The sequence below is a fragment of the Nipponia nippon genome, unplaced genomic scaffold (genome assembly GCF_047370975.1).
Source record: "Nipponia nippon isolate SJK-2023a ecotype South Korea unplaced genomic scaffold, ASM4737097v1 scaffold_23, whole genome shotgun sequence".
Taxonomy (NCBI): Eukaryota; Metazoa; Chordata; class Aves; order Pelecaniformes; family Threskiornithidae; genus Nipponia; species Nipponia nippon.
Window position 1 is genome coordinate 2427707 of NW_028262340.1, and position 22391 is coordinate 2450097.

Sequence of the window (22391 nt, forward strand, 5' to 3'; positions counted from 1 at the left end):
CAATGAAGCCATTGTGGAGGGGCTGGGGGCTGGCAGGGCTGGACATCCTCCCCCTCCCCACCTTCATGCAATATTTTCACCTAGTCTTTCTTGCTTGTCCCTCTCCCCTCAGTGCCCCCCCCCCCCGCCCTGGCACTTCACACGTGTCAGGGGCTGGCCCCATGCCTCCCCGAGGAAGGGCAGGTTAATACCTCCGGGCCAAGGCTCTTGCTTGCCACTCTGCATCCAGCCTCCGGCTCCTCCACAGCCATGGACAGGATTTTCTCTGCCTTGCTGACCTCTTTGCTGCTTCTCCTTCAGAGCTACGGAGTTTGCGGGGCACCTCCGCAGCCGAGAGGTAAGTGGGGAGCTCAGCGGCGAGATGCATGGTGTCAGTCCTCTGCCTCCTTGCCACCAGCCTGCTTCGGGACTGGGAAGGAGATGAAGGAAAAAGAAACATCCAACATCAATCAGGGAAGCAAAGGAGCTTTCTCAAATATTTTCCCAAGGCAGCAAAGCCTGGAGATGTCTTTGCTTCTGCCTGTTGCATTGCTTTAGAGAAATAGTGGGAGGTCTGTACAGAGGCACAGCAAAAGTGGCATCATGTCAGCACCAGTGCCCTGCTTAGCATCAGCCTTTGGGCTCGCTGCTTTTGGCTGAAGGAGGCCCAGGCAGGAGAAGGGCTCTCCTCTACCTTCTCCGCCCCACAGCTCTGCAGAGGGCTGGTTTTACTGGGAGCTTGAGGAGGAGCTGGCCAGACATCCTGAGCTCTGGTTAACCTCATCGAGCAGGAAGGTCTGGGCCAGGTTGCTGAGGATGGGCCTGTCCTAGGTTTGACTTCATCTGTTCTTGAGCAAAATCCTGCTCTGTTTGTCTTTCCAAGTGGGCTGCAGAGCAGCCAGACAGATGAGCTGCCTGCTCTTTGAGGTTGCACGCTCTCTAACTCCTAGTCTGCAATTAGTGTCAAGCACGTACGTGGTAGCGAGGAAGCATCTCTCCTCTGCCGGGGCAGGATGCTGCTGGGGGCTCCAGCCAGCCTGGGGACCTCATCGCAGGAGAGGTGGCCAAGGCAAAAATTACTGCTGTGTTTTAAAAATGCTTGAATGATCTTATGATGATGCGTAATGCATATACCAGGGCAGACTGACAGTTGTAAAACGGGCGTGACAGTGACTGCAGACTTAGCTGTTGCTTATGAACCGGAGTTTTCTGCTATACTGACCAGTTTCTCCTTAGTAATTGGGAGAGTTATCTTTGCTGCAGAACCGCTGAGCGCTACCGAAGTCAGGAAACTAAACAGACCGGTCATTCAACTCAGCCCTACCATGAGCAACTGCTATTTCTAAAATAAACACCTTTTAATTCCGAGTTACTAGGCACGTTTCCTGTTCTTCTAACGCATATGGCAAAGATGCCCTAAGAGATATTTTCTGCTAAATCAGTGCATGAAGTTCAGCTATTCCTGAATAACTTCAAGTGTGGACATTTTTAAAAACAGAGGAGGATTTTATTTTTGCTTTAATTCAACTTTAAAATAAACTATGCTGAGTTAAGATGCCACTCAGAGCAAGCGTGCCTGACTGTCACCTCCTGGAGATAACCAAGGCCTGTCCTGCAGACCCTGACATGTGCACAGTGGCTGTGACCAGACAGGCTGAAATCCCAAAGCTCCCATCTGATATCTCCTGTTTTCTCTTCATTTCCCTGAAACTTACTTCACTGTCATAAAAAGAGGTTAAAAATTATATTTAGGGCAAAATCATAGAGCTTCCATGCAAAAAAAGAAAATATACTTCAAAACTTCTATTGGCTCCAAGTGTTCTAGGGGAAAAAAAAAAAAAAACTTTTCTTCCTTGGTTTGTCACTAAAAGCAGAGGTGATTCATTAGCTACTGTGGCTAAGGGGAATCTGCACTTTATTTCTGGAGGAACTGATTGCAAGAATTTGAGCCTTTCTCTATACCTTCATTTCTCACCTGTAAAATGGGCATAATCAGCCCCTGGTAAAGGGATTTGCAATACTGTAGACAGACCGCCAACTGAGTTTTTCCTTCCTCTGCAATGAATTATGGTGGCAAAGTGAAAGTCACCCACATGGGAAAAGGTTATATTGCATTTTAGTGGAAACTAGAGCATCTGACAAAATAACCACTGCCTGCTTCCCTTCTACACACAGCATCTTTTAGAGAGACCTTTCTGGGAGCTAGAAGCAAATTCAGCATTAGTATCTCTCAGGAAACTAACCTGATTATATCCTTTATGGATATATCACAGGGTATTTATTTTCATCTGTCTGAAAGACTGAAAGGTCCATTAGATTTCACACTGAGGACTAGCTATAATATTTATGTCATAATTTGGAACAGATTTGTTGGCCCAAAAGCTCACATTTAAAAATCTGTCCGCAGAAATCTCCTTTATGAGATAACCTATATCGTCCCTCTCTGCGGAAATCAAATATTAACAGAGCACTTGATGCCCCTACAGAGACAGGCTAAATGACAGAAAAAAATTAAAAGAACAGAATGCTATAGATCTGGTGGGGAAAATGGGACAATTCATTTAGAAAATCATAAAAAATACCAGTCCTTTTTATGTTTTGCCACAGTTGAAAATTAGGATGGAAAACAGCATTAAACAGAAATGCAAAAAAAAAAAAAAAAAAACTCGGCTCTTTGCATTGCTAATGCTTCCTGTTTATACCATTTACTTTTTACAATCATTCATATCTTACTATGGGGATGTAGAGATTAACTATCAATTACAGGGTTCTACATCTCTCTATTGTATTCTCCCTCACCAGCTCACAGAAATAAACCAGCGCTGTTCTTTGCTGTGTTACAGTATTTCATTATTAGTGCCACTAGCTAAAAAACACGAGACTGGTTCATGTTATGTTGGTTAGTTAATCTGGGTATCTTGATTCACAACTGAGTCAGAACTGCTGAGTTTCATGCCTGCTTCTGGTCATGCATGACAAAGATATAATCTCATTAATTAATATCCATGTGGATTGCTTATCCGTGTCCAAAAGGCGGTAACTCCTTTTGAGACTTTGTTTGATGCAGAAGTGCATGCACAGGCTTCAGTTCACAGCTTTATTCCTCCCTCCATGCTGCCATACGTGAATTAAGTTTCATGTAGACATTAGCAATAGCCTGGGGTTACGAGTGGGTAACCTGCTCCCACAAGAGCAGCGCTGGTATCTCATCAGCTCGCTCCTTCAGAAGTACATGTTGTCAACTGGTAACCGTGCTTTTCTTACAGACACTTTCCTATGAAAGGAAAAAGAACATGTAGAACTATTAGGTTAAAGTGGTCTCACTGGGCCTGTCTGAGACAGGCAGAGAAAGGATTGAAGTTTGCAGGTCCTCTAGCCTCAGCTACTGCTCTAAGACCATCCTCTCCCTCCTAATATAGTTTTATCTTCTTCTTCTTTTATTTTTCTCCTCCCACTTTATCCTTTCCAGGCACCTTGTGTAGAACCAAACCCACCGATTTGGTGTTCATCATCGACAGCTCTCGAAGCGTGCGCCCACAGGAGTTTGAGAAAGTCAAAGTCTTCATGTCCCAGGTGATCGAGGGGCTGGATGTGGGCCCCAACTCCACCCGGGTGGGTGTGATCAATTATGCCAGTGCTGTCAAGAACGAGTTCTCCCTCAAGACCTACCAAACCAAAGCGGGGCTCCTGCAAGCGGTCCGGAGGATAGAGCCACTCTCCACTGGGACTATGACTGGCCTGGCTATCCAGTTTGCCATTAGCCGGGCTTTTAGTGACTCAGAAGGGGCCAGGGTGAGGTCTCCCAATTTTAATAAGGTAAGAAAATTATCCATTTCTTGGATACTCCTTTCATGTAGCTCATCATGGAGTCGTCGGAAAAATCAGAAAAGGAGGAAAGGTGATTTTCTCTGTGCTTTGACTGTGTGGGAACAAGTAGGGGTTAATTGTCAAAGGTGAAAAACCTTTGGGAGGTGGAAACCTCCCAAATCTTCTTGAAAACAAAGCTCAACTTTCTTTTGGGCAGACCTGGCCAAAACTTGTTGCGGTAAATTTAATCCAGCTTCACTAGCTCTCCTCTCTGCCTGGAGTGTCTGTCCTTTGGAACATGGCTCCCTGCTTCTAATGTGCCCGCAACACCATACTGCTGCGAGATGATGATCTCAGCCAGGTTTGCTAGGTGTGAACAATGCTCATCTTCCCCAAAATATTGTAACAGAGATCCTTCAGAATCCATCATAGTAAAAAGCGAGGCAACCTTCTGAAAGTTTCCTTTGAAATGGCCCCTTTCAGCTGCAGCTATAAAGCAAAGTCCTGTTTCAATGTCCTCCACTGCTCTTCCAGTTTTTCAGAGGCTGGCTGATGGCTATGTTTTCCATTCTGGGTATTCTCTTCGGGTACACAGACTTTACTGACCATTTAGCATTTAAGGCTGTGTATAAGGCCAGCTTAATTCTACACGTGGTTTCTCCTGACCCATATTCCCTATCCAGAAAGCTCAGTCTTTAAAAAATTATTCCCCAGATACCTCATTGATTCTCCCTAGATTTGACCATGAGTGAAACCAAACCTCAGCCCAGTGACCATCATCAGGAAAACTCTCTTCTGAGCATGTGGAGAACGTATATTCCTGACAATATGTATTTTAGCTAAACATTGTGAGCACACTTCCTAGGCCTTTGTGTTCCATGCTAGCTCCACTGGCTCTCTGCTGTGAGACTGGAGCAGAAAAATAAGCAAAGGCATTAGCAAGCAGCTAGAGCTTTCCACCAGCTGGACAAAAGGCCAGCTGTTGGAGCAAGGAAGCCTGGGATTTTTCTGCTGATTACAACATTTTTGGAACATCAGTCACTTTCCGTTTCTCTCACTGCTAGTAAAGCTCTAGGGAAGGCAGAGCAGAACATGGAGACATGTCCAGGGATGGCAAGTCAAAAAAAATACAGGAAAGTGAAAAATAGGCACTGGTAAAGATCTGCCAACTCCGAAAATCAGCAATCCGAAGGCTCTGCTGGTCTGGAATTCACAAGATACCCCTAAAAATGAGGCTGTCACCTACAAGGATGATCTAATTAAACGCCTTGTGTGCCCCTCACCATGTTGAACTACAAGCAACTTGCAAATATGAATGAATTCATCTTTATATGGTCATTTATTGTGGGATTCACAGCAGGAAAAATTCTATGTATTCTTAGCCTAAATCTGGTTTGACACAATAGGAAGAAAACCAAGAGTGATAACAGGAGAAAAATTACACTCCAAGAAACTTTCAGTAAGTCTCACTGGCAATCAGCTCAAGAGAGAGAAGCTCATCTGCTTTCCCAGCAGCACTAAGTCTGCCGCAGGGTCACAGGAGAGGCAGCAGCGATCCATGCTGCCTGCTCCCACCGCTCTCAAAAGGCTTTGGAAAGGACTAATTTCTCAGAGAGCTCAGGGCTGCCCAGTTTCTCCATGGATGACTTCACTGAAGAGCTGTTTCAGATGTTCCATGGGAAAGAGATGTTTCCTCCAGTGAAACCGCTCCAGGGAAGCTGCTGGGAAGGTGACAGGTCTCCAGCAGAGCCCTTCTGCCATCTCACCCTGGCCAGAGCACCCTACGGTGGAAAACATGAGCAGTGTGGGAGCTGCAGGTCTCCTCTAAGCAGCCACAGCCACACACAAACAGTGCCTTTCTGACCAGAAGAAAAAAAAGTAACAGGAAGTATTTGCTTTTGTTGGTTATTGCTTAGCACAAAACCAGACAGCTGAACTGAAACAAACAAAAAAAATCATCTGGATGATAATATCTATTTCTGCTTTTCAAAAATTTTTATTCTGATTGAAGTGCAAAAACTGTTTAATAAAAAACAAAACACAAAGAAATCCCAACAGTTTGAATGCCAGACCACAGAAACATTTCAGTTCTTGAGTGTTGATAAGCAAAACAAGATATTTACTTGTCACTACTTGCAATGCGCCCTTGCAAAAAAGCTTATTTCTCACCTCAATCCATTAATTCTCATTCCAATGTCCAGAAGTGCCAGAAGCTCCAAGCAGGTGAGAGGTTCAGATGTGCTTGTCCTGCCTCTTCCAGTGTCAGCGGTAGCTGCCCACTGTGCAACAGTAAATGTGGTAGCGATGCAGGAGGGGGTGGACACTGCTCCTTCCCTTGGAGGTGGTCAGCTCTCACTAGAGGTGCGATTATAGCATTTGCTTCTGAGATGTGTCTCATGTGATCAGACTTCCATTCAAAGCTGTTGAGCACCTTTACAGATGGATAAGGATGCGTGAAGGGTGCCAGTCAGTGCACAGTTTTCTTTCGAAACCTGGAAGTTGTTGCATGGCTGCACATCAGCAGAAATTGCAGGCAGTTGCTAATTTGTCATTAGGTGACCTCTGGGACCTGACAACTCAAGGTAGCTCTTCCCCAGGCTCCATTCCTTCTACTGTCATCAATCCAGAAGATTTACTTATAGGAAAAAAAAGTCATGGGCACTAAGGTGGCTGAAGCCATTCTATTCTTGACATTTGTCGTGTGAGCAAAGAAGGGCAGCAGAGGAACAGCAACAGGAGTTAAGACTGTTCCATGTATCTGCCATCTTCCACATGAGGAGCTCCTTACTGGACGAGTAATTCCAGTGCCCTCCATGGCACCAGTGGTCCCACACTGAGCATAACCCTGACACAGCTCCAGCAACACCCACAGAGCCCTCAGATCTCTGAGTGGGGCAGACATCCTCACCCAGTAGATGGAGGAAATCAAGAAACCTATGGCCAGCCATTGTACCTACAATGATACTTGGATTATGAATGAAGGACCCTAAAGGAGGGGTTTGATTTCCAGTCTTGTTGCGTGAAGGCAGCTCCCATTGCTTTCACTGGTTTTCTTATTGTTTACCTTTCAAATGGAACAAGTAATGGGATCTTTCTAGATCCACTTTCCTCTAGGACCGCTACCCAGTCCATTCACGACCCCCAGATATCTCACCACATATCTTTATTTTTTCCTGTCTTTATCTAATTCCACAATGTCTATTTTAAGACAAAGTGACCATGTTTAGGTCAGGACTGGGACACAGTCCTGATTTATACAATACTATTATAATACTTTCAGTATTAGTCTCTATTTTTTTCCTTAATACAGCCTGACACCTTACATGCAGCATTGACCATTACTGTGGATTGAAGAGACATTTTCACTGAGCTGCCTATGAAAATGCCTGGATCTTTATCTAACTAATCTCTTCCACACCATGTGCACTATTTTCCTGCTCTTGTCTACTCTGCATCTGGGCCGCCAGACAAGCCACTCAACGTGCTCTTGCAATCCTTGCGGTTTCCTGTCATCCCACTACTAGAGCTGTTATTCCCTGCTAATACGCCAAGCAAGCCTTTAGTATCTGAACACTTCAAAAAAATCAAATTTATTTAGTGGCTTGCTGCAGTAGCATGGCTAAAGCATCAATGTTTCTGTGGACAGTGGTACAAAGAACTCTAAAGTTGCTTTGTCTTCCTGAAACCTTATTTCCTGGACATCTAAAAAAGCAGAAGAATAGTAGTGGTCTTTTTAATTATTTATCTTAGGCATTAAAAAAGAAGAAAAAAAAAAAAAACACTACAGGCTTTTACCTCTTTCCTTCCACTTTGGATCTGGTCAAAGAGAGAGAATCACAGAAAGGTTGAGGTTGGAAGGGACCTCTGGAGATCATATTGACCAACCCCTCCCTGCTCAAGCAGGACCACCTAGAGCTGGTTGCCCAGGACCATGTCCAGACGGCCTTTGAATACCTCCAAGGTGGGACACTCTACAATCACTTGCATTCCTTGGTTCCCTGGTTATTTTTCTACTTTTTTGCATGTTGCTTTGAAGTCCAGCAAACTTTTCCCTTCTGTGACCTCTTGCTGCTCAGGGTGGCCCCGTCACCTGCCTGGGAGGATGAATAGGTCATGCAGTAATTTAGGGAGGTTAAGCTTCCAGAAACATTGGACACGGTCCTTGCTCCTTCACACAGCAGAAATCCAGCAAGACCTTGTGAAAATCTGTGCTATGATTGTCAACCATGTGGGGCACTGGTCAAAGCATCACAAGATCATTCGGACTTGCTGTGCTCTGTGTGGCAAATGTCACCCCAGGACAGGGAAAAGCACTATTTGTTTCTGCAGGAGCTCAGAGTAAAGTCTGTTTATAGCTTTATCAAAAACTACAGGGGTGCCCAATTACTTTTATCTTCCTTTAGGAGGAACAACAAATAGATTGTCAAATTGCTAAGAAAATCAAGGGCTTATTCAACTTTCTGCCCGATTCCCCTTTCAGTGCTGCTCCAACGTTCATGTTATACACTGAATAATGAGACATAGCTACCTCATTAGCTGCTGGATTGCCTGCATATGGCAACCCTGAAATATGAATACCTAGGGATGCCTGTGAATACTCTGGTGTCTTAGTTAACCAAGAATAAATTGTGTCATGAGAACTTAGGGGATTTCTATATGACAGAAGTAACACAAGAAAGATCCAGAAAGTTAGGAATTCACAGGAAAATGAAATGTGGTGGTTAAAATGAGTAAAAGTTTTGACCTTGAAAAGCAAAAGTTCCTGAGTTTCCTTAGGGCAAAACTGGAGATCCTGGTCAGCTATTTGAGACAGCAAAAGCATTCACCCTTCTTAATTCTTCTCACATGGCTACCTGCTGAGTCCAGCACAAGCCCTACGCTGCAGAGCAGTGTCAGCCTCTCCAGGATGCAGCGGTTGCTCCTTTCTTTCAACCTGTCTCTTGCTCTTTACCAAACAAGTCACTTACCAGGACTCTCAGCTTTTTAAATGAGACAAGGTCATAACGCAGGGAATTACAGGGATCCTGTGACTGCAAATAATTTGGAGGTAGGTTTAAAGCAAAAGGATGTATTTTTTTCATGCTGGAACTCACTGCCTCAGTCTGGCAGGGAGGGCAAAGGTCTAGAAGGGGAATCCTAAGAAAAACCAGAATTTCCTAATTATCAAGATAACTACATGTGATAGCAAGATCGCTTTATACTTGTTCTATTTCTTACCTTCTTTCTGTAAGCACCTGGTCCCGGCCGCGGTCACAGACAGGTTGCCTGGCTGGTTGGTGTTTGGTCTGACTCACTGTAACGTTCATTTTAGCCATGGGTTCACTGATTAAGTCCCGGTGCTTGATCCAGACTCTTTGTACCCAGAAGTTTTGTTTTCTCCAACAGCAAGTCAGAAAGCAACATGAATTGTGAGTGCTCTATAATAGATTTTCACACAGATGCATTATGAAGATCTTTCCCACCAGATCCAGGTGTGGATGCTGCTACCAGACACCTCCTGGGTCGTATCTGGGGCTCAGGCCTATGTGAAGATGCCACCCTGACGTGAAGAACCAAAGGAACTGATTAAACTTGGAGAAGCACTTTATTTAGACAGAGAAATGCCAGGAGGACATGCAACACCTCCATCCTGTGACAAACACTGCAAGAAAGATACGCAGCTACTGACAGAAACCTGTTCGTAGGGTGGTGTTGCTCGCAGAAATTACTTGATAATACATCTTGTCTCCTGACAGGTTGGGTTTTGATAAGCTCTAATTGGCAGCCCCCATCTCAGAGCTGCGTTATGCAGAAAGCAGAGCTGCTTAGCCAGCGGCTGAGCGGCTGAGTCGAGGGCTCTCTCTCCTGGCAGAAAGCACGATTGCATGGCTGGCTCTGCTCCTTGCCTTGGCTGCTGGTCCAGAAACAACTCGAGTGCTCCTTTTGGCCGATCTTTGATTTTTGTTTTCATTCCCCTTTACAACACACACTGACATCTGCCATGGGTGACACTTTTCCCTATTTTGGCCATAAGCAGAAGAGAAATACTGGATTTTTATTTTTTTTTTTTCCCTTGGAAGCAGCCAGTTACAGAATTGTGATGCTACTAGGAATTTTTAATTTTGTAGCCCTTAGGAAGTGCAAATAAACACCTGAAATTACAGACCTGCACCAGACTGAAAAGCTCTACGTTTTTCCTGGTTCACCTATATTTTGCATAGAAGGAAAGCTCTGAACAGGACAGCAGATTGCTTTAGTATTGTGGTACTACTCTGGGGCAGGTGACTGCAGCATTCAGCCATCCCTCGGCTGAAGGGTGGGCAGAGGTGGAAGGATCCACTTCATCTGCATGGCCAAGGCCCCTTGGGCGCGTGGGGCAGGGAACCCCACTCCTGACCTTACCCGAGACGACTTTTCTCCTGCCTGAGGATGTAAAACAGCCATCACACTGTCCTAACTGAGCAGCTGGTGGGTCTGATTTTATCTTTAGAAAGATGGAGAGCATATATGGCACAGAGGAGAACAGCAAATACTGCCTTAATGACCAGATGATAGCTCATTCAAACTCACTGTTGCTGCCAGATGGATTTTTTTCTGCCTTTTTTGTTTGATGCTTCTTTTCTTTCTGTATTACTGAGGGTATTTGCCTATGATGTGGAGGTTTTTTCTGCTTAGCAGCTCACCTGCTCCTGCTGATTATATTTCTCCATACTGCATTACATTCCAATCATTTGCTTTGGAGTTGACAGTGATGTCACAATAAAACAGTTGTAAGGAAAAGTGGCAGGAGCAGATGAATTGGCAAAGAACAAAAATGAAGGGTTTGTGACAATATGTCACTTATTAGAAGAAAAATAAAGAGGAAAATGGACAATCTAGAAACCAGAGCAGGACTCTTGGAGGCCTTTCACCAGTTCAGGGCTCCGTGTAATCCAGGGTGAAATCCAGTTCCCACTTAAACCAGCTGTCAATTTAATGCTTATGTTTGTTAGTAGGGGTAGGATTTCACCTCTGCTATTTATTGTGGAACAGGGAATCAGGAATCATGGCAAGCACTGACACACATCGTGGCCTTAGGCAGATCTCTTCCCCTCTCTCTGCCTCAGCTTCCCCGTGTATAAAATGGGGAAAAGTCTTCGTCTCGTGATGTTTCCATTACATTTCCTGAGATTCTTTAAAGTTGCATACTGAGTCAGAGTTGTCCTTAGTGTCAGCTGGGGGTTCAAGAACATAGTTAGAGTTTGGCTTGAGTATTAGTTTGCGTATGGAGAACAAAACCTTTACATTGGTTTCCTTAGGGGCAAGATGCACCAGTTGTCCCTTAATTAAATCAGTCAGGTCCATGGCAGTTTAACCTTTTCAGTGCAGAAAGAAACAAACCCCACATAAAAAGAATGGCTTGTGTGATCTCAGGAAGAATAGGAAGAGGGGGAGGAGGGGGTGGCATTTCCTTTTTCTTTAATTTTATAAAAGTGAAACCTTCTTTACTAACCCAGCCTGTTCCACAAGCAATAGTGATATTAATGCCCATTCAAGCATACACCTTGCCTCTGCCCTCGTCTGTGTAGGTGGCAATCGTCGTGACTGACGGACGTCCCCAGGATGGAGTGCAGGATGTGTCAGCAAGGGCCAGAGCAGCTGGCATTGAGATCTTTGCCATTGGGGTTGGCCGGGTGGACATGCACACACTGCGGCAAATTGCTAGCGAGCCCCTGGATGATCATGTGGACTATGTGGAGAGCTACAGTGTTATAGAGAAGCTGACCCACAAGTTTCAAGAAGCTTTCTGTGGTAAGTCCTTGCCACAACCCCAGGTTCCTAGCCAAGAAGTACAAGTGACTGCCAGCAAGCTTTTCACATGGAAGTTGTATGTGCGATCAGCCTTCATCCATCTGCTTCCTTGCTCCAAGGACTTGGGTCTGCAGGAGCATGAAGCAGCATGGAAGACAGATGCTCTTTGAAGTTGTCTTTCAAGAATTTCAGGTTTTGTTTAGGGAATTTCAGGTTTTAGTTAGAGAAGTCTCCAGACTTCATTGGCACAGAAGAGTTTGTAAACATGACCCACGTATGTGAGGTATTGAAAAAGAACCTGAAAAACATGACCTTTATATAGCTAAAATCATTGTCCTTATGTTTAAGCCTATCTGGGGAGTTCTGAGAATCTGGTTTGTAATTTCCCGCACCAGTATTGTCTTCTGAATTCCCAGTTGAGTAAGGGATGGTTTCACTTCCCTGCTAGAGGCTGAACCGCCTTTGGCTGACTATGTCGTTGTTTTTGCAAGCCTTGTGAGGCAGAAAACTCTCCTGGCTGGTGCAGTATCTAATGCCTTTCTGCATAGCATATAAAAAGAGCCTGACTATCCTAAAAGCACATATTCAGTCCTACATGAACTGGTGAATGGAGTGAGAAAGCTTTATTACTTTCAAACATACCCAAAAGACTGCAGGAGGTGGTCTATAAATACCCATTTTATGTGTCAGCAAGAGAGGCCTGGGGGTTTCGCATGCACATCCTGCCGAAGCACAGACGTGTGGCAACACTTTTTAAAAGGTGCGATGTACCACGGTGCCTATGGCAAGGCATCGCAAACACATACACGCAGATGGACCTGTAAAACTCTCTGAGACCAATTTCTTCAAGAGGTGTAAAATTTCATGATTCAACTTTCAGGCTGAAAATTATAGGGGTGAGCAGCTTTCTGTCAAGGAATATTTCTTCCTTTGTAGGAAGGAGGAAAATTTTGAATATAAAGTGAGTCGTGTATTATAATCAGGTGTCACTGCACCAGAAGCTCATGAAAGATGGGAACAAATACTACATACTAAAGGGGGGACAGAGACAAAATTCAAGAAGGTGGAATCCAGGCCATGAATATTTGTGGGAGTTTGTGTTGGCCGCCCTGGATTCAGGAGTCAGCCAGAGATGGAGAGGCCTGACAATGCGTTTTGAAGTTCTGTCATTGGTGTCATTCAAAAAGATAAAGAGAAAAAAAATCCTTTCTGTGCCTTGCTTTTCAAATTTGTAACATGCAGATGACAAAGTTCTCCCCATGGTAAAAACCCTCAGAGGTGCATCCAAGGGAAGCACTGCGCTAAGGATTATTATAGTTAACAGAGAATAGCACCACATTAACTGCCAAGTGGGCGGTAATCGTGCTATGCAAGCAGCTGCACAAAACGGTCCTTGGAGATGTACCCAAACACCACCTGCTATTGCAAAGCACGGTTTGTGGGTACTGACAGCAGGAAGAACTGTGCAACACTGTCCAAGCTGTTTCCCATAATGCTCAACAAACACATGAAAAAAAGGGAGACCCTTGGCAATCCAGCCACCAGTTAGACTAATAAGATCTCAGTAGGCTTCAGAGAACTCAACCTGAGAGCCCAGTGTTACAACCATCTGCATGGTTAGTAATATTCCTAATTATATGAGCTACATATCTGCTGGAAAGGTCTACCAGTGCTGGCACAATACACATACATATGAACTGGGAAGGCCAGAAGTGGTACAAAATACATGCAGAGCAGAACACAAATGATTTGAAATGATGAATAGAAGCCCCTTAACTTTGAAAAACTTTGCACCACTGCCCATCATTATGATAGAACAAGAAATGCTCAGTTTTCTGCACAGATTTCCCTGATATTTGTAAACTAATTGCTTCAACCAGATCTGTTTACTTTTGAGTTTGTTTTCCATCCTTATTGCTGTAGCCGTGATAGTGTTGTCAGTCACCGAAGGCTGCTGGCTCAGACTGCTGCAATTCAGCTTCTGTTTGCTCAGCATCTCAGGAGTCAGATCCAGGTTAAGATCAGCAGGCAGAAATGTTTGTAGAGAGCGCATGTGGAAGCTGCACATGCGAGGGTAGCTCTGAAGTGAATTCCAAGTATGTTTGGACATGAATCCCATCCAGAAAAGAAAACTGTACATGGGGCTGAACTCACTAATCATAATTGTACTACATAGCTGGAAAAAATGGCTACTAGCCAGCCCATATGGTAGGCTGGAAACCAAATCTCAACCAGTAGCTTTGGAGAGTGAAGTATATTATGATATGCTCAACAGACAGATGATTTTTGCCCTCAGAATGGAGACTATTTCTAGTCCTGGCTGTGCGTTAGAGTCAAGAGACTTGTGAAAATTTCTCCTTGACTCTTGTATCTCAGTCACTATCTGAGAGCAATGACCTCTGTTGCCTTGTCTTGCTTCAGAGTGGGTTTAGTTATCACTGAATGTATGGGACAAATATCATGCTTTGTGGATGGGCCGAGCAGGCTCTGGGTTGAGAAGCCTTGGCATGGTCTCTGATTTTAATCTGCACCTTTGCTTGCAGTGGTGTCAGACCTGTGTGCCACTGGAGACCATGACTGTGAGCAGATCTGTATCAGCGCCCCAGGAGCGTACAAGTGTGCTTGTAAAGAGGGTTTCACGCTGAACAGTGATGGGAAGACCTGCAGCGGTATGTAATGATTTTCATTTGCACTAAGTTGAGCTGTGATTTGCAGTGGTATGGCAGGGATCGCATTGAGACAGGATAAACATGTTCTGTTCAGAAAAGGCTGAAAAGGAAACCATGCACTTATAACCAAGAATTATTTTGAAAACATTAGTTTGAGTTGATTTTGAGTTTTGATTGATTAAACCTATTTCATTAGCCATAAAATGACACTAGGGTTGTATTTTCCTACATAATTAATTGAGGTCTTATTTGCTGTCTTCTTTTGCCCTCTTCTCGTATTTTGCCTCAGCTTGCAGTGGTGGGTCAGGATCCGCTCTGGATCTCGTTTTCTTGATCGATGGCTCCAAGAGCGTGCGGCCTGAGAACTTTGAGCTGGTGAAGAAATTCATCAACCAAATTGTGGACTCGCTGGAGGTGTCAGACAAACAGGCCCAAGTTGGCCTGGTTCAGTACTCCAGTTCTGTCAGACAGGAGTTTCCACTGGGGCAGTTCAAGAACAAGAAGGACATCAAAGCAGCAGTCAAGAAAATGTCCTACATGGAGAAAGGAACAATGACAGGCCAGGCTCTGAAGTACCTCATTGACAGTTCCTTTTCCATCATCAATGGAGCTAGGCCTGGGGTCCCCAAGGTGGGCATAGTCTTCACTGATGGACGGTCACAAGATTACATCACTGATGCTGCTAAGAAAGCCAAAGACTTAGGTAGGTCTCCTGAATTCTCAGTGGCTTGTTTCTCCCTTGGACCAGGTACTTATGGTTGGACTGATGATCTCAGAGGTCCTTTCCAACCTTAATGATTCTATGATTCTATCTAGTATCAACCCAGGTATGACTCTTTCCCTGGAGATGTCTCTTACTTAGGATAGAAACAGGTTACCATAGAGTGACCTTGTTGAGATGGTGCCTGACTATCCTTGCACACTCATAAAAAACTTGGAGCAACTCTGGCTGGGGTTCAGACAAATATTGGTTTCCCAGCAGCTGGTTTTTGTTCCCACAGCCCCTGTGTGTCTTTGACCTAAGTCTGCTGGAGGTCTCTCTGCTGGGCAGGATGGAGTTTCACACATTTGGTATGGGATGCATGCTGGTCTAGCATGCTTCACACAAATGTGAAGGAAACTGCAGGGAGAAGCTGAGAATTTGTCTGATGTTGGTAATAAAAGTCAGGTCAGCATCAGTGGCACTCACGGTGAGGCAAAGATGACCATCAGAGAGCTCCTTGGAAAACAACGGGAGTTGTAGGGCCAAGTGTGGCTTGGCTGTATCAGCCTTAAGGCCTGAAAAAGAAAAAGAAGAATTAAAACAATAAACAAAGCAGAAATCCAGATTAAGGGGCTTACTGTGGACTCCGTCTCCAAATCCCAGACACCCCCAGACACACTAATAAGAAAATTTCTTCAGCTTCTACTGGAATATTAAAAGTGCACAATGGCTACATATTGATATATTTGTATGTCTAAACACCGTGAAGTATAAATATCTTGAGAACTGCCCTTTTGCTGACCTGCTGAACAAGCTCCCAGTCTCCTGACATCTCTGTGCTAAATGGATGCAGCCCATGTGAATACGCTCATGAACTGCTAAATCCTTTACTTCCTTTCAGCTTCGGTCTCGACCACTAGATGGGACTAAGGGCTAGCACATAATGATAAAGGTCAGGTACGAGCACATAAAAAGCTGATGTTTACAAAGCAAGTTGACACATTATGTGGATGTTCAGCTCTTATAAAACAAAAGGTCCTTATAAGTGGTATTTATAGAATTTATTCCTCTGTGATGATAAAACTTTATGCCTTGTTTCTTCCTCCTCTCTTGTCCCTAGACAGAAATCTCCAACATCTGCTCATAAGTGACTTCAGTGGGATAAATAACAGGATGCTTATAACTAGAGCCCAAACACGTTCCTTGAGTTGAACTTTGAAAAAAACAAATATTGGATACATCCAGAGGTTGAAAGACAAGGCAAAGAGGGGAGAAGGGGAAAGCATTACCAGTGTCTAGACATGGACAAGTAGAGACAAGTATTTTGAAACAAGGGTTAACTAGTATCAGCATTCAAGTCAATGGGAAAACTGCAGTTCAGTTCAATAGAAACAGGTTTAAGCCAGAGGTAGCCAATCAATCTCTTGGCAGTGAAGCACATCACCTGGACATGTTCTTAACTCACAGTATGGGTTGCTCTTGGCAGACTATATGAGTTGCAATTTTAGAAAGAGATTCAGCTACAATTTTGCTGAACCACAGGTCTCCATTGCACAAGGGACTTTGCCACTATATAGGTTGATTAATGGTGGCTGCAGGCTATTTAGAAAACTTCCACTCTTTCCTTTTGCCGTATTATCGCTTCCCTATTAGTTGGATGCATGATCCTGTCAAGGTGTTATGATCATCTGTCCTTTTTTGTGTCTCCAAAATATTGTTTTTGTGGTGGTCATTGTCTGGATAACTCTAGTAAGACTTTGCTTGCAAAAAATATTCTGGACCCTGGTTGACCTCGATGAAATAAATCTATAATAGTAGAGGGTAAAGGCGTTAGTTTCCCAGTTAACATCTGCAGAGCTGTGTGGAGACCGTGGGCCCAGAAGGTGAGCAAGGATGGACAAACTGACAGGGCCTTGGTACCAGAGCAGCAAGATGCTCCGCAGCTGTCCAACTGACATGCTCCCATTGCCCGCAGGCTTTAGGATGTTTGCTGTGGGAGTTGGCAACGCAGTTGAGGATGAGCTGAGGGAAATTGCTTCAGAACCAGTAGCCGAGCACTACTTCTACACAGCTGACTTCAGAACCATCAGCAAGATCGGGAAAAAGCTGCAAATGAAAATCTGCATTGGTAAGAGTGCGAGATTGGGGAGAGGGGGGATTTAGTCACAGAATTTGAAGGGTGGAAGCAGAAGGACAAAAATGCCCCTTCAAATGGATGTTACAAACAGCCCTCTGTTCTCACTGTATCGAGTTTGCAGGGTACTTGGAAGGATCATGAGACATCAACATTTTGGATTGTTACCTGAACCACAGCCACCCCTACACCTCATCCATCTCCCCCTCTCACAAACTGCCTTCTCCTTCCCTTTTCCTCCACCCTTCTCCCCTTCTCTCCCTTCCTTTTCAGTAACGATGAATTCATGCTGTACTAGGTCCTGAGAATACCCAAAAGTGAGATAAGGAAGGCAGAGTTGCTCTTAAAAGAGAAGCTAAGGGTTGATTTATTTGGCTTAATATGAAGATCATCACAAAATTGGACATCTGAGTTGAAGCTCGCTGACCACTGGCTGCTCCTACAGTCAAACAGGCACAACAAGGATGACGCATTTCAAGTTAAAATAAGCACCTAGTATCTTTCACAGGACTCGTAGGTGTCTAAATTTGAGCAATATGAATGCTAAGTTGCCTAGGTTTGGATAGCCTATTGAAGCGAAGGCTGAGAGGACTGACTGGGACACAGGCATGACAAGAGGAGGTAAAGAATAACATAAAAGTTAAAGAATATTGACCTGTAAATAACCTCAGTCTAAAAATTATTAAAAAAAAAAAAAAAAAACTACCACAGTTATTTTGGATTTTTATTTTGAAGGAATCATATGCTTTCTATGAAATATTCGTCCTTTGCAATGCATCTGCTTGATCAGGCAGATCATAGTGAATCCCAAACACTCAGGCTTCATTTAAGACATTGAATACCTTGCAAGGCTTCTGAGAGCTACACTGCCAGGCTCATCAGGAACCTCACACTCTCTTGTCGAGTCCAGGTGCTCAGGCTCCTTTATCCTGCTTGACTAAAGTTTCCTTCCAGTTTCCAGCAAGATACATTGCACACAGCTCTGATGGGGCTCATTTAGTTCCCAAGAGAGCTCTGCCAAGCTCAGCTCTACTTCCCATGAGTGTCCCATGGCCCCCCCATGGCCCCCCGCAATGCAGAGACCTCCGCTGCTCTCATGGCATGCGAAGACGCTCTACAGCATCAACTGGATCAAATGACACACATTGCCAACTGTTAATCTCCTTTTTCCCTTTCTTTGCAATTTCTATCATTGTTATTCATGCCAAAACCAAGCGATATCCATGAAAATATTAGTGGGTTAGCAGTAGGTGACTCATCTGTTTTTCTCCCTGAGTGTATATTAGAGAGAAAAAGTACTTGGGAAGTTAGAGGCCTTGCCTCAGGAAAATCAGATTCGGTTCTTTGCTTCACTACAGATGTCCTGGGTCATGCTGGGCAAGTGCCCTATTCCCCAGATTCCTAAAGACGGGACCTTCCTTTCCTCCTGGGGAAGTCTGGGAGGGACAACACCCTCCAGGGTCCTGTGTCTGCAGAGCCAGGATTGCAAGACAGAGACTCTCTTTGCCATGGCTACTTTAAAAAGTAGGAGTTGATTCCAAGAACAAGATGATGCGACCTATATGAAAACCCCCAACATATTGTATTTAAATATCTTTCAAGAAAGCAAATACATTTAGACTTCTGTATTCAAAAAAGTAAAAATAAATTTCGGAAAAAGTACTTGTTTGCAAAAAAATCACTTAACATTTGAGTTTTTTAAAAAAAGGAAAGGAAATATTTGTATTTGTTTGATTTCCAGTGCCAGCTTATATTTATCAACAGATGGCTAGAAATCTTCTCTTAATATCCAGCTTTAGTTTACTCATGACTGGTTTAATCCTGTTGCATTTTTGTGCAAGTGATGTCTTTTCCCTTAAAAAGTCCTTCTCTTATTTACTCCTTCCATTTGCTAGACAGCTGAGCTGATTCAGTGTGGTCTTGTAAACATCTCCTTTCTTTTCCCAGTCATCTCAGTACCCTTTTTTGCTCCTATTCCACTTTAAGCTAATTTTTCTTGAACATATGTAAATTATTGACACAGATTAGCAAACTGATTAATGCACATTACTCCACCTGCTCAAGAAATGGAGTGCTGAAGCAAAGCTCAAACAAGTCTTGACTCTCAGATGGTAAACAGTGCCTCCAAAGTTTTATTTCACAAAAGTTCATGAGCAGCAAAGAGGATGGCCCACCACAGTGATGGTATTGGGAAGAAAACTGGCAAACAGACATTGTTTTGAGCACTGTATTTGGACAGATGCAAATTTTTGTGGCAAACTTCAAGCATCAGTAGCAGAGCTCAGTGGGTTTTCAGGAAACTTGGAAATGCAGGAAAGACGTTTTTTGCACAGAGCCTGGCCTATATAACAAGAAAATGTGAGATTCTCTAGTCATCTGAGGTTAAAGCCAGAAGTGATCAGTCAGATAATTAGGAGGAATGATATTTTGATTTCCTTCATGTTTGTGATAAAGAACATAAGAATTGCTTTGTTTTGCTTGTTTCAGTCATTTTGATTTAATCCGTTTTTTGTGCCATTAACCCGTCTTCTTGATATTCTGACCCACAGAGGAAGATCCATGTGAATGTAAATCTATTATGAAGTTTCAGACCAAAGTAGAAGACCTCATAGACTCATTGCAGCGGAAATATATCCTTCGGAAGCTGTCTTTGCTCAGAACTCAGTGGGTTGGGTTGTGCTTTTTGGAGGGACCAGTGGGGAAAGTCTACATGTGGGAGAAGGAGGTTGGGTAGGTGTTCGGGAAGCTGGGAAACAAGACACTTGGGTTATAAATATGTATAACAAGAAGAGTCCTTGCACCAGAGTGCACATCTACTGGTCTGACACGGAATAAGTAGAAAAAAACAAATAGAGCCAAAGTAGAATGTGTCAAACCATTGCAAGATAGCAATGAGCTGTAGGCATCAAGGTAAGTTTTTAGAAGGATGCTTAAATGCTGCCACTGTGACTACTGTGGAAGCATGGGCCATGCATGGGATGATGCTGCTACTTCTGCAAGCTGCAGGTCCTGTGAAGCAGGCCAGAATGTGAGGGCTGAGAGCAGCAGTGACTAACACTGGACTGTGAGCAGGTGAAACCACTGCCGCACACATGCAGCTGATTCACTCAGTCATTAAAGCTCCATGGATGGGATCCTTTTTATCTGATAGTAAATGTCTACAATGCAAACATCTGAGTTGGTTGCCTAAATTCCTTCACAGCACTGCAGGGAAAGAGGGTCTTGTACAGCAAACCACCTCTGGCTGTATAGTTGGTGGTCTGGATAAAGTCAGAGGGATAGGTCCAATAGTCAGAGGGATTGGTCCAATTTCTCCCAGCTGTCTAAACCTCAGTTGTGAGAGACTGACTCTCCCATAACTGCTCACTGCAGACATCTCCAGTGAGGCTGAATCCCATCTGAACTGAGTTTGCGGGACTGCATTCTGCCATGCTGGGTCCTGTCATATTGCACAAAGACTATGAATAAGTGATTGAAAGAGAACCAAGAAAAAGAAAAAAGTTATGGATAAGATTCAAATGGGAGAGGAATTAGTGAAACCTTGGGGGGGCTCACACAGGGCTAAGGAAATTTTTCATTACTGAGAATAAGAAGAGAATATTATTTTAAAAGCCATGTTCGAATTTATTCACACATTTCTGTGCTTTGCTATGTCAGTTGCACAGTATATTTTCTACTCTTTAACTCAAATTGAGTGAAATCCGTGACTTACGTTATGCAAAAGGTCAGAGTAAATCAGTAGTTCTCACCCAGTGGGTTGCCGCTCCCAGGCACATCATGAAAAGCAATTAGTGAAAAGAGCAGAAAATTGCAACACACTATATAACTCTAAGGAAAGCACTCTGCTCCACTCTTCATGCAACCCATACTGCTCAAGGTCAGGAATTCTCTGTCAACCACTCAAAACACACTCCAATCATTCTCACATCTTTTACTCTTCCTTTTATAGTAAATTTATAGGTGCATGTGAGCGTGTGTACATGCATGAACATTTTCTAGCTTTGATAAAAGTTCACTAAACTGAACAGTTCTGGAAATGCCAGAGTAGATGATGACAGCATTCCTCTGCTACCTGCTCCCAGCAAGGTAGCTCCATTCATTATCTGTTCTGCGAGTCAGGGGAGGACTCGAGCAATGAACCACTAATGTGCACTGTCATTTTTCCCCTTAACTCTTGCTCACTGGAAGCTGTGGCAAAGAGGATCGAAGCCCTCGAGAACAAGATCATCTAAGATCCCCAAACAATATTATTTCCCTCCTTCCTAATGTAATAAAACTAGAACTCCTTCACTTATAAAGGAGGGCAGCTCAGCCAGAGTGCTATGGCCAGCTTGTATTTTTTTAAAAGAGTCTAGTCTACCTGCATTTGTTTAAAAGGGAAGAAGTATAACAGTAGAGCAGACATTGTATAACGGGCAGAGCACCGTGTGTGACTGAGAGCTAGACCATGCTAATGTTTGTTGCATCGTATAGAGTGCATATATTAAAAAAAAAGAAAATATTTGTTTTTTATTTGAAGCTTAATATATATTATGTGTGTTAATAAGTACTTGATTATGAGTTCTGTGAATCCTCGCTGTGTTCTGCATCTTTTGTTTCTATGCATGAGATAATTTAATTTAAAGGTCAAAGTGACTTAAAATCAACTCAGATGCTGAGTGTAACATGTCAAAACCGCTGATCGGCTTATTATTGTAAGCATGATGCATTTGTCAGTAAGTAGGTGACATATAGTAATGATCTCTGAGTGTGCGTTGCAGACGAGGTAGGATAGGACGCTGCTGCTAGTTGGGTTTACAGTTGCTGTACAATATAAAAAGAAAAAAAGCTCAGCTTTCCTAGCCAGCCAATGCTCTCACAATGTCTCAGTGAACTAGCAGCTGAGCTAGACCTGTTCTGGGTAAGTCCTGATAACGCGCAGCGAGCCAGCGGCCATGGCTCCTTATAACACAAGGCAGTACTGTTAACACCAGCCCCAGGAGATGTGTCCCTGCTCCTCAACTCTCTGGTCTCCACGTCCTCAACTGAAGCCACAAAATGTCATTAGCACCTAAAAGACAGGGAACTGCTGCTGGAGCTGCTGCCGATGGAAGCGGTGCCTTCATCCCTGCGGTGACCAGATGCTCACTAGCTCCTTCCTTATCCCACACCTCTAAGCACCTTCAAAGCCAGTAAGTTCATGTCAACAGCTTTCAGACTCTTCTTCTGTTCCTGGATTCCCAGCACTTTGGCAAGACAAAAAAGCAATGTGGGCTGGAAGCATCTAATGCTGCCTGTCTTCTACAGCTGTAGTCTGGCTAGGCATGGAGTGAAGAGGCTATGTTTATTC

At 43.8% G+C, this 22391-nt stretch overlaps 1 protein-coding gene across 1 annotated transcript; it reads left to right on the forward strand.

The window, feature by feature from the left end:
• Positions 1-249: 249 nt before the first annotated feature.
• MATN1 (matrilin 1) lies at positions 250-21806 on the forward strand. The gene is made up of 8 exons (XM_009468510.2): positions 250-337; positions 3449-3795; positions 11334-11556; positions 14100-14225; positions 14515-14928; positions 16904-17056; positions 19612-19692; positions 21245-21806. The coding sequence occupies exons 1-8, from the start codon at positions 250-252 to the stop codon at positions 21292-21294; spliced, it is 1482 nt and encodes a 493-aa protein (XP_009466785.1). The 3' UTR covers positions 21295-21806.
• Positions 21807-22391: the final 585 nt, after the last annotated feature.

What these genes read in the sequence shown, in the direction of transcription:
- MATN1 (XM_009468510.2), top strand. Translation starts at nt 250, where the DNA reads ATGGACAGGATTTTCTCTGCCTTGCTGACCTCTTTGCTGCTTCTCCTT. An exon ending in GCAAATGAAAATCTGCATTG is followed by an intron (nt 17,057 to 19,611) that starts GTAAGAGTGCGA and finishes TCTGACCCACAG; the next exon opens with AGGAAGATCCATGTGAATGT. An exon ending in AGACTCATTGCAGCGGAAAT is followed by an intron (nt 19,693 to 21,244) that starts ATATCCTTCGGA and finishes ACTCTTGCTCAC; the next exon opens with TGGAAGCTGTGGCAAAGAGG.